General features: G+C 43.9%; 1 protein-coding gene across 2 annotated transcripts in view; it reads left to right on the forward strand.

Annotated features, from left to right (window-relative positions):
- The window catches only part of ZC2HC1B (zinc finger C2HC-type containing 1B), a 28,627-nt gene that overhangs the window by 1,475 nt on the left and 13,087 nt on the right, over window positions 1–14,065 (forward strand). The window contains exons 1-4 of one of the 2 annotated variants that reach the window (XM_089777286.1): window positions 7,168–7,407; window positions 9,567–9,631; window positions 10,367–10,486; window positions 12,040–12,178. In XM_089777286.1, coding sequence (XP_089633412.1) covers window positions 7,296–7,407; window positions 9,567–9,631; window positions 10,367–10,486; window positions 12,040–12,178 — 436 coding nt within the window. In that variant the 5' untranslated portion in view covers window positions 7,168–7,295. Of the gene's footprint in view, window positions 1–7,167; window positions 7,408–9,566; window positions 9,632–10,366; window positions 10,487–12,039; window positions 12,179–14,065 lie in introns of those variants that run through there. The other variant, XM_025179598.3, reaches the window with a different exon arrangement.

Below are 14,065 nucleotides of genomic sequence, written 5' to 3' on the forward strand. Positions count from 1 at the left end.
CAAAATGGAATTTCCATCCTCCACAGCTCTACTTTTCACTAACACATTTCAGAGTCGAGAATTAGTTATGTTACATTAAACTAAAACATCTAGATTAGGGATTTTAGCGTATAGATGTTTAAATAAACCAGAGTTATCAGTTAATTATCAGCTAATCCAAACAACTACACACACCTGCCCGCCCCACTGCCTCTGAATCAAAGGCACAACGGGTGAGGGAGGCAGGTTCCCATAGGGAGCCTACTTAAAAACTGGGTGCCCCCAAGCACCTGCTCCAAGGATCTGCATGTCCCCTCTTCTCTCTACCCCCACCACTGTGCTGTTGCCTTGTATTAGAGGCAGCAGTGTGGGGAGAGGCTGCCATGGAGCAGCCCGTGTCTGGAGGAGCTCCGACCCCTCTGGACAGGGGCTGCTGCCGCCCTGTACTGCTGCTTCTGTATCAGAGGCAGTAGTGCGGGGTGGCAGCAGCTTCCTGGGCGTGGGGCCAGAAATGTACTGGCTTCTGGTTGTCGCGAGAATCACAGGTCCGATGATAAATACCCAAGGGGGGAAGGACAGAACCAGGTGGACAGTTTTATCAAATAAAAAATATTTATTTATGACAATGGTGAATTTATTAAGATTTTTAATAGACCGTGTTAATAATGGATTTACAGTATTATATTTTATTCTATGGTTTCTAGTAAAACGTGTCAGCGATATAAGGATGGGAATGGCAAGGGGAATAGTCTCTAATCTTAAAATATCCAGCTATAGTAATTAAATAACAGTGATAACTACGAACTCTTATGTACTACCCAAAAACAACTGCAACACTAAGCTTATACAATAGGAAAAAATCAAATCATACATACCAACTTACACAGCACACGGAACATTTCACAGATATCGGTTCGGTTGCGAAGGCCTTGGTTACGCCCGAGAGTTGGGGGAGGTGGCTGGTCGGTTGATCAGGCCGGCAGCGCTTGGAAGTATACGAGAAGGCACACGCACGGTGGTACGTGTGTTGCGAAGACCTAGAGCAAACTGTGCCATGGGTATTTATCCCCAAATCTGCACATCGCTTTCCCGCACTTGCATATTACCATATATGGCCCAATGGTCACCAAGTGGGGGGGGTCTGTGTCCCAGGAGTTGGGCCGAAACTGCAGGTTTCATGTGACCAGGTAAGCCCCGCAGTTCTCATGCCAAGGTGATGGGTGGGGGAGTCAGGCTATTTTCCCCTTTTCGCACCTTCCCCTTTTCTAAAGGCAATGGTATGCAGGAAGGGTGCGGCCGGTTTCTCTCGGAGTCAAGAGCGGCCTGGCCAAACTTTTTTACTGGGGGGCAGTTTCTCTAACACTGGTCCCACCCCCAAGGGCCATTCTAGTAACTGTAACTTAAAAATTGTTGCATCTACATAATTACTAAAAAACACAAAATCTAACATTCCTAGTCTGGATTAATTGGACTCTGATATTGTACATGAATAGCAGGTTTTTGAAGGGGATTGGCCATATTTTTCATTTTGTGTAATTAAGTTTGTAATTTGCTATAAAAATGTGTTTGGGCTACCTAGGAATTTCTCATGTACTCTCTTTCATGTTCCCTCTACCCCCACTCCTTAGCTCTGGTGTACTTTTGGATCCCGGACTTTCAAGTATACAGTGACTAGTTCTTCTAAGTGCCTCTTACAGAGCACTTAGTGTGCTTTCTTCAGAAATTTGATACCTTGATAAATTAGGGGTAGGTACTAATATACACCGCTCTCTTCTCTCATGTCACCAAATCTTATGATGACACAGAGTCACTTTCAGGAACATGGAATGTGTAATAGGGATATTAAAGTGTGTTTATTTAGGTAAGTGTGTAACTGCTGAAAAAAATACGCCATTACAAGTTTACATGTGGGGCAAGGCTCCTCTCCGGGAGCCGATGCATGTGAAGAGCCAGCTTTTAAGATGGCTTCCTGCATATACCATCTCCTATGGAGCGCTCCTCACCTCCCAGCGCTGCTGCAGTGTGTGGGGCCAGAGGCTGCTCCTGTCTGCCCCCAACGCTGCTGCCGTGGCTACAGAGGCAGCAGCGTGGGGGAGGTGGGCTGTGTGTAACTGTACAGCGGGGTCAGCAACATAAAGCATGCCTGTCATAAATGGCATGAAAGATTTTTTTTTGTGTGTGTGGCATGCATGGTATGGTATAGGGGCTGGGTGGCACGACCCTGTGCTGGGCTCCACATCCCTGGGGTGTACAGCTCCCAGGAGCTAAAGGGTTAACACTCCCACCCCTGTGCTACAGGCCCTGTCTCCTACTCAGGGAGGGGGCGGGGGTTGGGGTTGCTCTGCAGATCAGGGTAGCATGGCTGGTCACCCTGCTGCTGCCTCTGGGGCTTCAGAGCCCAGGCCAAGCTGCAGCTGCTCCTTGAGGATGGGAAGACCACAGTTCCCCACTGTGTCTGGTCAGGGGCTGGGGACAGCACTAGGCAGCCCCAGGCTATACCTGCTACAGCCTGCAGATGAGGAGCTAGCCCTGGGTAAAGGGATGGGCCCGGCATGGAAGTGAGACTCTGCCTCCTCCCCTCCCCCCCAATCTGTCCTCACCCTAGCATTGCTCCCAGGGAACTGCGAGTCCCAGTGTTTCTGCTCTGCCAGTGTGTGCACTGGAGGCATAGGAAGGGGGAGTGAAGGAGGATGCAGGGTCAGGATGGGAGGGGGCAGGGCTTGCACTGAAGGGGATGAGGCAAGTTAAATCTTGGCATGCCACTTCTGATAGGTTGCTGACCCCAAGTGTACACGATCACACTTTTACATCTGTAATGTGAAGTTTTATGATTAATTTCTACTTGTGTACATGGAACTGACCAAACATTTGTGGCTTCCCAAAATGCTCATATTTTCTATATTTTCTTTGGTACAGCATACATTTAAATAGTGGTGACTTGTGGCTAAATATATGCAAACTTATAATTTATAGAGATTATGGTACAGGATATTAGTGGATACACCTTATATATATATATATATATATATATATATATACACACACACATATATATACACACACACCCTCCAGTTTCATCATGAAACTTCTTATGTTGCTTAGTCTGGATCACTTCTAGCTATATAAGTAAATACTAAATTGCTGCCCCCTTAATACAAAACTAACCTTCACAAGTGAGCATTATTTATCTGCTATTTATCAACCCTAAGTTGAACCTTTCTAGTCCAGCACTCACTGGAGACCTCACTGGGGTCAAACTAGAGAATTTGCAGAACCATGGGAGGTCAATATTGTCTAGCAGCATTACCAACACTTCCACTGCCTACGGGGCTCTTAGAAGACACTTAGCAGTAAATTTAGAGCTAAATAACAGCACAGAACACTGAGAGTCAGGACTGGTGGCTGGTGGAAATAATCCAGGACACTCTGGATGCAGGTGAAAACAAGCGGAGGATTTATTATACACCAGCTGATAGTGACACGCAGGGGTTACCCTGGTGAACACTGGTTAATTAAAACAATACAATAGGTTATATAGTCAGCAGGTGGATGGAGGAAAAATGATTTGATAGGTCTAGTAGCAAGACAAAATGAGCACATAAGCCAATAGAACTACTAAAGATTACATAATATCTCCGCCCATTGCAAAGTAACAACTCATTAATTAATATACAGGTAGTTACTGTTCAAATGCCAAAACATGTCAGCAAAACAGTAATATTTTAGTCTGCATAGATGATGTTTCTATAGCAGGCGGGTATGGCCTTGAGTTGGTGCAGTGCTTGGTTTTCAGGCTCATTATCTAGGAGTGAAGCAAGACAGTTAAGCACATTTTATGAATGTTATCTTAAGCAAAATGTGTTACGTTACCAACTGGGGTTCTGTCCGAGTGTTTTAGAATGTGGTTGCTATGGTGCCCAGGGTCATTTACTGTGTGCAGCTCTTATCCTGACTGTGGTGTTCCCAGGCCTAATCCCAGGATAGAGTCATGCTGTTTAGAGGCCTACTAGCACATTTAGGGCTGCCTCAGTTTACCCTACAGTTGTAAACAAACTTGATGGGACAGCAAGAAACTTGTCTGCATGCATGATAATTGGACACCTGGATAACTAAAATTGTCAGACCACAGAGTGCTGGATTAGAGGTTCAACCTGTACAAAACAATCTTTATTGAAAAATATTTAGCAGATGCATTAAATGTGCCATACCTTTTTTAATTTATCACATTTGTAAGTCACAAAATGTCTTACTGCTTTACAATTATAGGCAGTCATCTTCAAGTTGGCAGGGTCACTGCAGCATTAAAGAGCCTAATTATTTTTTGTGGGTTATGAATGAAAAGGATTGTAATAAAGCAGAACCTCAAAATGGACAGCCAGCTTCTGTTTCCTGGTGATCTGTAATCTCTATAGTGACATACTCTATCTGTATTGTATTGCATTTCCACTCTCCCATTATGATATAATTGCAGAATGACATTGTTCTTTACCATGCTCCAGGCATAGGGGAAGTCAGAGAAGAAGTGGAGAATAGAAGAATTAAGTCTTTTGTCTGAGCAATAACCCCTTTGTGACTGGTATGCGGAGATGACTGTTTACTAAAACCCACAGCCAAAAATCTCAATCCATGTGGATCTTATAAAACTTTAAAAGCATATGTAGAGAAAGGTATTCCTGTATTTAGCCAAACACACAAGTCTCAAAGTTAGCTGGTATCCCAACCTATGCCCCCCTTGCTAAAGAATCTATATAACTATACTCTTCTTCCCATTTAGGTATTGTTGAATAATTTTCCATTTGGCATATCTTCAACACCAAAACTTTTAAAAAAGAGACTGTCCCAGATTGCATCAGGTTTCTCTGGTATCATTTGTGATGCAGACGATGTGCTGGTATATGATGGAGATAAAAATAAATGATGTGAGTGACTACATGTAATGTTGAATAGTGATAGAGATGTAGCCGTGTTAGTCTGAAGCAAAATGCAGGACAATGTAGCACTTTAAAGACTAACAAGATGGTTTATTAGATGATGAGCTTTCGTGGGCCAGACCCATCTGAGGAAGTGGGTCTGGCCCACGAAAGCTCATCATCTAATAAACCATCTTGTTAGTCTTTAAAGTGCTACATTGTCCTGCATTTTGCTACATGTAATGTTGAGAGATTTCCGAGAAGCTCACTGTAAATGAGAAATGTGAATTTGGAAAGAAGCAGATGAAGTTTATAGAGCAAATACTTAGAAAATGAAATTTAGCTGGAGGCATTACCTTACTTCATCTCAAAGATGTGTCTACTGTAAGAAGATGCCTGGGCATGACAGATCATTTTTTGAAATTCTTACCAATTTTAGCTCCTCTAACAAAACCTTTTAAGAGACTTATTAAATATGTGAGCTGGTGGACTGCACAACAAAATGCATTTAATTGTGTAAAAGAAATACTGTCATCTCTGCCTCTTCTACTGTCACTGGTGGATAGTTTATTGAATATTGTGTCAAGTGTCTTCATATGGGTTAGGAGTAGTGCTCACACAAAAGCAGCCAAGAGAGATGAGGCTTGTTGCATTTATATCAAGAGGACTTGCAGAAACTGAGCAGTGTCATGCTCAACTGGGAAAGGAAGCTCTCGCAATCCCTTGGTCTTGTATGCACTGAGTTATTCACATGTCTGCTTGATTTCAATTTTAACACAGAAACCATTGGATGACCTGTGTCTGAGAGAGCCCCTTAATGCCGAGTGGTAGAGGGCACACCATGCGATACATTCGTTGCCAGGATTCGCTGATGTCGTAATTTGTATCTTAAATGTCATGTTAAGGTGTCATGAAAACTGGTAACGTGCTGGTCATTAATAGTATTGAGTGATGGTACAGCATGGAAACAACTGTAGATGTGTGCTAAAAAATGTTTCTAGTGTGTTTAGCAAACAGTGCCTATACCCAGATTGTCCTAAACAATATTGTTTTGCTGGGTGAGTGAGTTTTTAGGGTACATTTAAGCAAGATGAAACAAAAAACAAGGGGAAAAAAGTTACCTTTTGTAACTAACTGTTCTTCCAGATGTTTTGCTCATGTCCATTTCAGGCTGGTATGTGCATGCAAGGTGGTCAGGTTTTTCCCCTTAACAGTACAGTACCTGTTGGTTGGCTGAGGAGCCCAAGGGAATGGCTGTTATGGTGCTTTATACAGTCCACTGCTGACCATCCCCTCACTCAGTTCCTTGCTGTCGCAAGATTCCAATAGAGGGAAGGTAGCTGGGAATTGGAATGGACATAAACAACACATCTTGAAGAGCAACAGTTATGAAAGGAGGGTAAACTGTTGTTCTTCAAGATGTGTTGCTCATATCCATTCCAAGCAGGTGACTCCCAAGCGGTTTTCTGGTGGAGTTGGAGATTACTGAGCTGCTAACTGAAACACTGCTCTTCCGAATCCAGCATTGTCCCTAGTGTGCAACTGAATAGCATAATGGAAAATGGACATATGAATGGAAGACCAAGTGGCCACCCTACAAGTGTCTTGGATAGGTACATGCACCAAGAACGCAGCAGAGGATGCTTGCGCCCGTGTGGAGTGAGTGGGCAGTCAGCAGAGGATCTGCAATCTTGTCCTGGCCATATTATGCCCTAATACAGGCTGTGATCCAGGAAGAGAGTCTCTGGTTATGTCTAGACTGCAGACTTTTTCTGAGATACCTTTGGTATCCCGGAAAAACTCTGCCATGTCCAGGGAATCTGTTTTTTCTGAAAAGTTTCCAAAAAAAGCAGGTGTGTTCTTTCAGCATCCCTGTATTCCTCTCGGTGAGAGGAGTAAGGGATGTTCTGACAGAGGAGTTTTTTCTTAAGTTTGGCCACATGTATATGGGCCAAATTTCAGAAAAGCCTCTTCTGGGGGAAAAAAATAGTGGAAAATAAGCAGTTTTTTTCCGAAAAAAACCCCTGCAGTCTAGATCTAAAAACAGGTCTTGTGCAAGAAGCATGCAATATAGACATAGCCTTATTGTTAGGAAGTGTGCTTGAGGAAGAGAGGCTCTGGCCTGTATGGAGTCCAACTGAGCCCTTATAATCTCTTATCTTTTGACATGGAATTAGAGTTCACTTTTGCCAAGTTCAGGATGAGGCCTAGCCTGTGAAAGATTGACTGCACCAAGTGCACATAATTTTCTACTTGAGCTTGCAGACTGTCCTGATGAGCCAGTTGTCCAAGCAGGGATACACTTGGACACCTCTCCACTGTAAATAGGCTGCTACAACAGCCATACATTTTTGTGAACACTCAAGGGGCAGCAGACAAACCAAAGGGGAGGACCATGAATGGATAATGCGTCTGTCCCACTCCAAAATGAAGAAAATGCCAGTGAGAATTATGGTAATATGGAAATTAGTGTCTTTCAAATTGAGGATTAGATACCAGTCTACCGGATCCAAAGAAGGTATGATAGAGGCTAGGGATAATATCCTGAAACAGCCTCTTTATAAATCTGTTCAAGTTGTGGAGGTCTAAAATAGGCCAGAGGCCTCTCTTTTTTTTCTCTTGGGGATTAGAAAATAATGGGAGTAAAACCCCCTGCCTCTGGACTGGGGTTGGGAGGGAGGACCTCTTCCACTGTTCCCAACTGTAGGTGAGAGAGTACCTCTTGGACTAGGAGCTGCTTGAGAGGGGTCCCTAAAGAGGAACAGGGAGGGTGGGTTGGAAGGGGGGGGGAGCTGAATCGCATATACCAGTTCCACTATCCTTTACCTGATTCAGCTTAAATCCAAGTGGTCCAGCCTGAAGGAATTTACAAATGCTATGCCAAAATAAGTTTGGTAACAACAAAACTTGAATGTTCAGCCCAAACAACAAAAAAGTACTATTGTACTAAAATGAGGGAACATAGTTTGGCTTAAAAACTCCCAGACATTTGGGGAACTGTTCAGAACTTGGTAGAAATTCCTACATGCTACCTCCACAAGTACTTTTTCTGTAGGAATCAGGTTCATCTTCAATATTTCCTGATGACAAAGAGGAGTTGGAGCCTGCAGGTACTTTGCCAGGATTCAATCCACCTCCACAGGGAACTCCTTGCACAAACCCAATACAGAAATAACTAATAAGGATATGGCCTGGAAGACTGATCAGATCCTTCAAGGGCCCCTTTCAGATCCTACATTGGCCCCTTTTCTGAAAGGGGCATGTTAATTTCACAGGTCGTAATAGGGAAATCCGCGGGGGATTTAAATATCCCCCGCGGCATCTAAATAAAAATGTCCGCCGCTTTTTTCCGGCTTTTAGAAAAGCCGGAAAAGAGCGTCTACACTGGCCCCGATCCTCCGGGGAAAAAAAGCCCTTTTCCGGAGGATCTTATTCCTACTTCAAAGTAACAACAAAGTAACAACTTCAAAGTAGGAATAAGATCCTCCGGAAAAGGGCTTTTTTTCCGGAGGATCGGGGCCAGTGTAGACGCTCTTTTCCGGCTTTTCTAAAAGCCGGAAAAAAGCGGTGGACATTTTTATTTAAATGCCACGGGGGATATTTAAATCCCCCGCGGATTTCCCTATTACGACCTGTGAAATTAACATGCCCCTTCCGGAAAAGGGGCCAGTGTAAACGTAGCCCTAGTGACTTGAACTTTAGAATACTGCTGAGGACTATGTAAATGTAATTTATAAGGAGCCATAGCAATGTAAGTAGTTTTAAATCATTAGATTATTTTGAATTGTGGGGTGTGTGGGTGTATGCTTTATCTTATCATTCTGAATACTTTATTATAAAAGAAGGGGAGATGTGGAGGGTTTATAGCATTCCCAGTCTTCCACAGTTACCAGAAAGGATTAGGGCGTGTTGCAGCTACGAGTTTAATAAAGATAGTTTTCTGGTCAAGACCTTTTTCCAATTGGTGCTTTAAAACATGACTTCCCACACCATCTCCCAGAAGTCACAATGCAAACTGCCCACCACTCTTTCTCAGGCAGGGGACAAATATAGGAAAAGTAATAGGTCAATAACAGTGAAGAGGTAAAACAGAGCTGGCAAGTGGGCAGGAGGAAGGGGGCCTTATGAAGCTGTCCTTCCATGGGACAGTGGGAATGGAGCAGAACTGGGGAAGAAGTCAACAGCTGGAAGGATAAGGTGTCAGAGGGCCTGATGTACTAAAGATACGGCCTTCAATAGAAGAGTAAGACATTAAGAACAAGTGTCTATAAAAGATGATCAGTTGGCTTAGAGCCAAAGTTTGAATTTTATCCACCTAAGCATTTGTCATCTTAGTAACTAAATGTGCCACTTAAGTATTCAGTTGAATGGTAACCTGTAACATTGCCTACATTAAATTGTAAAATATCTGAAAGTAACTGTCATATGGAAAAGCGGACTCCTCTGCTTCATAAGACAACAGGAAATGGGAGGCCTGTAGGATCAGGAATTTACCCCACCTCTGAGGTGAAAAATTCACAAAAGGAGGAAAAATTAAATCCACCAGTAACTATATAAAAGGCCCTTTCTTACAGCAAAATGATCAGTTCCAGAAATCATATGGCTTGCTGTTACCATTGAGAGAGAGTTTAAGAAATTCTGTGTTACTAATAGTTTGATATGTTGGATTTTATACAGCTGCCACAAGTCAAGATTTGCTAGCTTGTGAAACCTGTGGAAGACATTTTGCACAAGATGTTCTGGTAATAAAACAAAGGCTATTTTTTTTTTGTAAATGCATATAATGAAGTATCAGATTGGGGGTGTGGGAAGGAGCAGTAAATGCCAGTGAGTTAAACATAGATGTTGAAAGGAACTTTGATTATGTGAAAGAGACTGACCTGATCAGTATTCACAGTAATGCCCTGCAGTGTAGATTATTTGTGCAACATTCTCTCATCTAGCAATATTCCGGAGTATGACAGAAATAATTATAACTCTGACAGAAGCAGCAAGGATGAGTGACCCCATGGCTTGGGGAGGCAAGCCTTCCCCCTGGTGGCTGCTGCTGGCATCTGCTCCAGGGGTAGCACCCAGAGACTGGGATAGCACTGCCCTAGCCTGCTACAAACAGCTGATGGGAGGCATGGCCCCAGAGTGCCAAAGAGGAGAACCAGGAGTTGTTGCCCCAGCCTCCTCAGGCTATGCCAGCCAACCAGACCCCTAACCAACAAGGCCTCCCCACCCTACAGCCAAGCCCTAGTGCTGAGTGGCCCCAGCACCACGGGAACAGACAACATAGCCCCCAGCCTGCCTGCCCTAACCTCTATGGTTCTGCAACAGCAGTCTGGGAAAGGGAACCTGTTGGACTCTGGTGGGGCATGTGCAGGGCCCTGTTAGGCAGTTTGCCTTCCCCTGCCTATAGTACCTACCCACCACCCATGATGAGCAGAATGCAAGGTCTTTACCATAAGATTTTGTTTTTCTTTTCATCCTAGTTAAAGCATGAGACAATATGCAGGAAAGTCTTCAACAAGAAGCGCAGGCCTTTCAATTCTTTGAAACAGAGACTGCAGGGAACTGAAATTCCCTCAGTGAAGAAACAGCTACCACCAAAGGTATTGTTGAAAGGGTAGCAGGCGTGTTGCCTTCGTTCTAATAGCTTTGGTCAATGAACGTTGTTTACTCCAGCGATGAATGAGCTTAGGGTTCTTCACTTTCGGTGGCATTCTATCTTGGGAAATGCTGTTAACTTGACTATGGGTCTGCCTCAGTTCTTGACTTCCCTTGGCCCCAGCCCTAGCCTTTGTACTTTATGTGTACTCATAAGTGGCTTGTTGCCTCTAATTGAGGCTTCTTCATGGTACAAGAGCTGTCCCGGTGTACAGTGAAACCCTTAGGAATACACTGAGGCCTCAGTTGTTATAGAGGTCTTCCTTAAAACAACCAAACAACCATATGAATAACATACAAGCTTCTGCCAGCTTCCTGTCTAGTTAGGTCAGTGAGAGGAGGTGATGGCAGGACAATGATCTGATGCAGGAATGGCCTGTAAGTCCTAAAGACAAAGCTGCAGAGTTTCACTGTTATTAAATACAAACATGAGCAAATGTTCCTTCCTTTATTCAAGGAAGATTATCTGTATTGCTGTGGTAGCCATCGGGTTTAAGAAGGAAGGCAGCTCCACTTGGAGCAGAAATGGAGGGAAGGTGTGTGAATATACATGCACATGCTCACACACACAGCACGGGCTCGTCTACACTGGCCCCTTTTCCGGAAGGGGCATGTAAATTTCATGAGTCGTAGTAGGGAAATGCGCGGGGGATTTAAATATCCCCCGCGGCATTTAAATAAAAATGTCCGCCGCTTTTTTCCGGCTTTTAAAAAAGCCGTAAAAGAGCGTCTACACTGGCCCCGATCCTCCGGAAAAAGTGCCCTTTTCCGGAGGATCTTATTCTTATTTAAAGTAGGAATAAGATCCTCCGGAAAAGGGCACTTTTTCCGGAGGATCGGGGCCAGTGTAGACGCTCTTTTCCGGCTTTTTTAAAAGCCGGAAAAAAGCGGCGGACATTTTTATTTAAATGCCGCGGGGGATATTTAAATCCCCCGCGCATTTCCCTACTACGACTCATGAAATTTACATGCCCCTTCCGGAAAAGGGGCCAGTGTAGACGTAGCCCACTTGTCTCACAGATACCATTATAGTTGTTTGCTGATGATGATGATCTAGTAACAACAGCAGGCTGTGGAGAATCCAACTTCAGACTTTGACTGATGGTTCGATGGGGGAAGAGGCAAAAATATTCAAGAAGAGCTCAAAAGGGAAGAGCTGAGAAGGGGTTGTCATACTAACTGTCATATTTCAGCTACTCTCAGAGGAGTAGCCATGTTAGTCTATAAACTAGTATAATCTATAATCCTCTGTGACCAAAATGTCTTGTTATGCAGCATTATTCTTTTATTGGTCCCTTGGAGCATTGCTTAATTTGTGAGGATGGGGTAGGGATATAGGTCAAATCCATTTTCCTGAGTCTTACTAAGCTTTGTTCTGTTTTTTTTTTTTAATATTTCTTCTTCCTCCTGGAAATTCAATTTAGAAAAGACCTCTCAGACAGTCTTTATTACTGTAAGAGAGGTATGTAGAGTTTGTTGCCCTATGTTTCCTTTACAGAATAAACCAGAAAAGAAATCTAACTGGAGACAGCTGCATGAGGACTTCATTAATGCTATTCAGTCAGCCAAGCAAGTCACAAAAGCCATGAAAGAGGGCCGTCCCCTTCCTCCTCCTCCACCTCCAAGCATCAATCCAGGTTTGTTCAATTTCACCTGCTGATGATTTTGTGCTTTCTTATATTTGGTAAAACCATGAGCTCCTGTTCTTCACAGGTGAGCTTCAGCTTTACTCCATTCTGTGCAATCTGAGATGAACATTAATGCCCAACATTCCTGGTTGTTTTTAAAATGTAGTGGTGGAGCTGAGCAGGAATTAGTGGCTGCCCTAGGAGCAGCTCAAGGCAGTTTCTAAATTTAGCGAGTAGTAACATCAGGGAGAGGTGCAGCAACATAGATAGACTGTAGAGGAAGAAAAATAATTGGATCTTTCAACTTTAATGGTAGTAACTCATCAGTTTAGTAGCAGGAATTCTGAGGTGTGAGTTGGGATGCTTGGGTTGTAGTCCTGACTCTGCCACTGACTAATAAAGGGTGAAAATCACCCCTTATACGTGGAATAAACTGTAAGTCAGGCATAGGCTTCAAACTGACCCTCGGCACCGGGATGAATTTTACCCTTTAGATTTTCAGAAATCAGTGCGGGAGTGTGTGGACGCTCAGCACATTTGAAAGCTGAGCCTCTTGCTTCTCATAGACTTTAGGGCCAGAAAGGGCCATCATGATCATCTAGTCTGCCTGCACATCACCAGGCCACAGAACTTCACCCACTCCTGAAACAAGCCCATAAACCCTGGCTTGAGTCATTGAGGTCCTCAAATCCTAACCAGTAAGTGACCCATGACTCATGCTGCAAAGGAAGGCAAAAACCCACCACAGTCTTCTCCAATCTGTCTGTCAGTGGCAGGAGGGGATTCCTTTCTGACCTTAAATATGTTGATCACTTAGGGTATGTCTACCCTAGCCCCTTAGTTCGAACTAGGGAGGCTAATGCAGGCATTCAGAGTTGCAAATGAAGCCCGGGATTTAAATATCCCGGGCTTTATTTGCATCTTCCCGTCCGGGCACCATTTTTAAATCCCCTTAGTCTGGAATAACTGCCCGCGGCTACACGCAGCAGTCAAATGTTAACTCAAACTAAGTCCTTAGTTTGAGTTAACTGTTACACCCGAGGTAACAGTTAACTTGAACTAAGGAGTTAGTTCAAGTTAACATTTGACTGCCGCGTGTAGCCGCGGGCAGTTATTCCGGGCTAAGGGGATTTAAAAATGGCGCCTGGACGGGAAGATGCAAATAAAGCCCGGGATATTTAAATCCCGGGCTTCATTTGCAACTTCGAATGCCTGCATTAGCCTCCCTAGTTCACAATAGGGGGCTAGTGTAGACATACCCTTAGAGTCTAAGCATCTGGGTAGGACCCACCAGCCAGAAGGCTGGGAAATAATTATTTTAGCAACTCCGAGACCGTCTCCATCTAGTGTCCCATCTCTGGCTGGAGATATTTGCTAATGCCAGGCATAGATGGGCCATATGCCATTTTAGGAAAACTCATCCTACTGTCCCTCCATAAACTTATCTGCTCAATCATTAAACAAGTTAGATAATTTCTCCCTACTACTCCATTTGGAAGGCTTTTCCAGGACTTTGCTTCTCTGATGGTAAAAACTTTCATCTAATTTCAAGCCTTAATTTGTTGATATCCATTTGTTCCTGTACCCACATTGGGTCTCAAGTACTTACCCTCTTTGGTGTTTACCCATCTGATGTACTTAGAGAGAGGAATCATGTTTCCTGTAAGCCTTCATTTATTTAAACTAAATAAAGCAACTCCTTAAATCTCCTCTTGTAAGGTAGACAGAGAAAATTGCAGGAGGACACAAGGACCGCTGGGCATGTGACCAAACCCCCATGTAAAACCTCCCCAGGCCACCCATAGCCCTTGGGAGGGCTATCCCTGGAGGGTGTGGGGCCTGGGACAATCTCTCTATCCACTGTAAGCCCAGGCTCTTCTCCTGCTCCGCCCTCTA

Source organism: Pelodiscus sinensis, chromosome 3 (genome assembly GCF_052426305.1).
Source record: "Pelodiscus sinensis isolate ZL-2025 chromosome 3, ASM5242630v1, whole genome shotgun sequence".
NCBI lineage: Eukaryota > Metazoa > Chordata > Testudines > Trionychidae > Pelodiscus > Pelodiscus sinensis.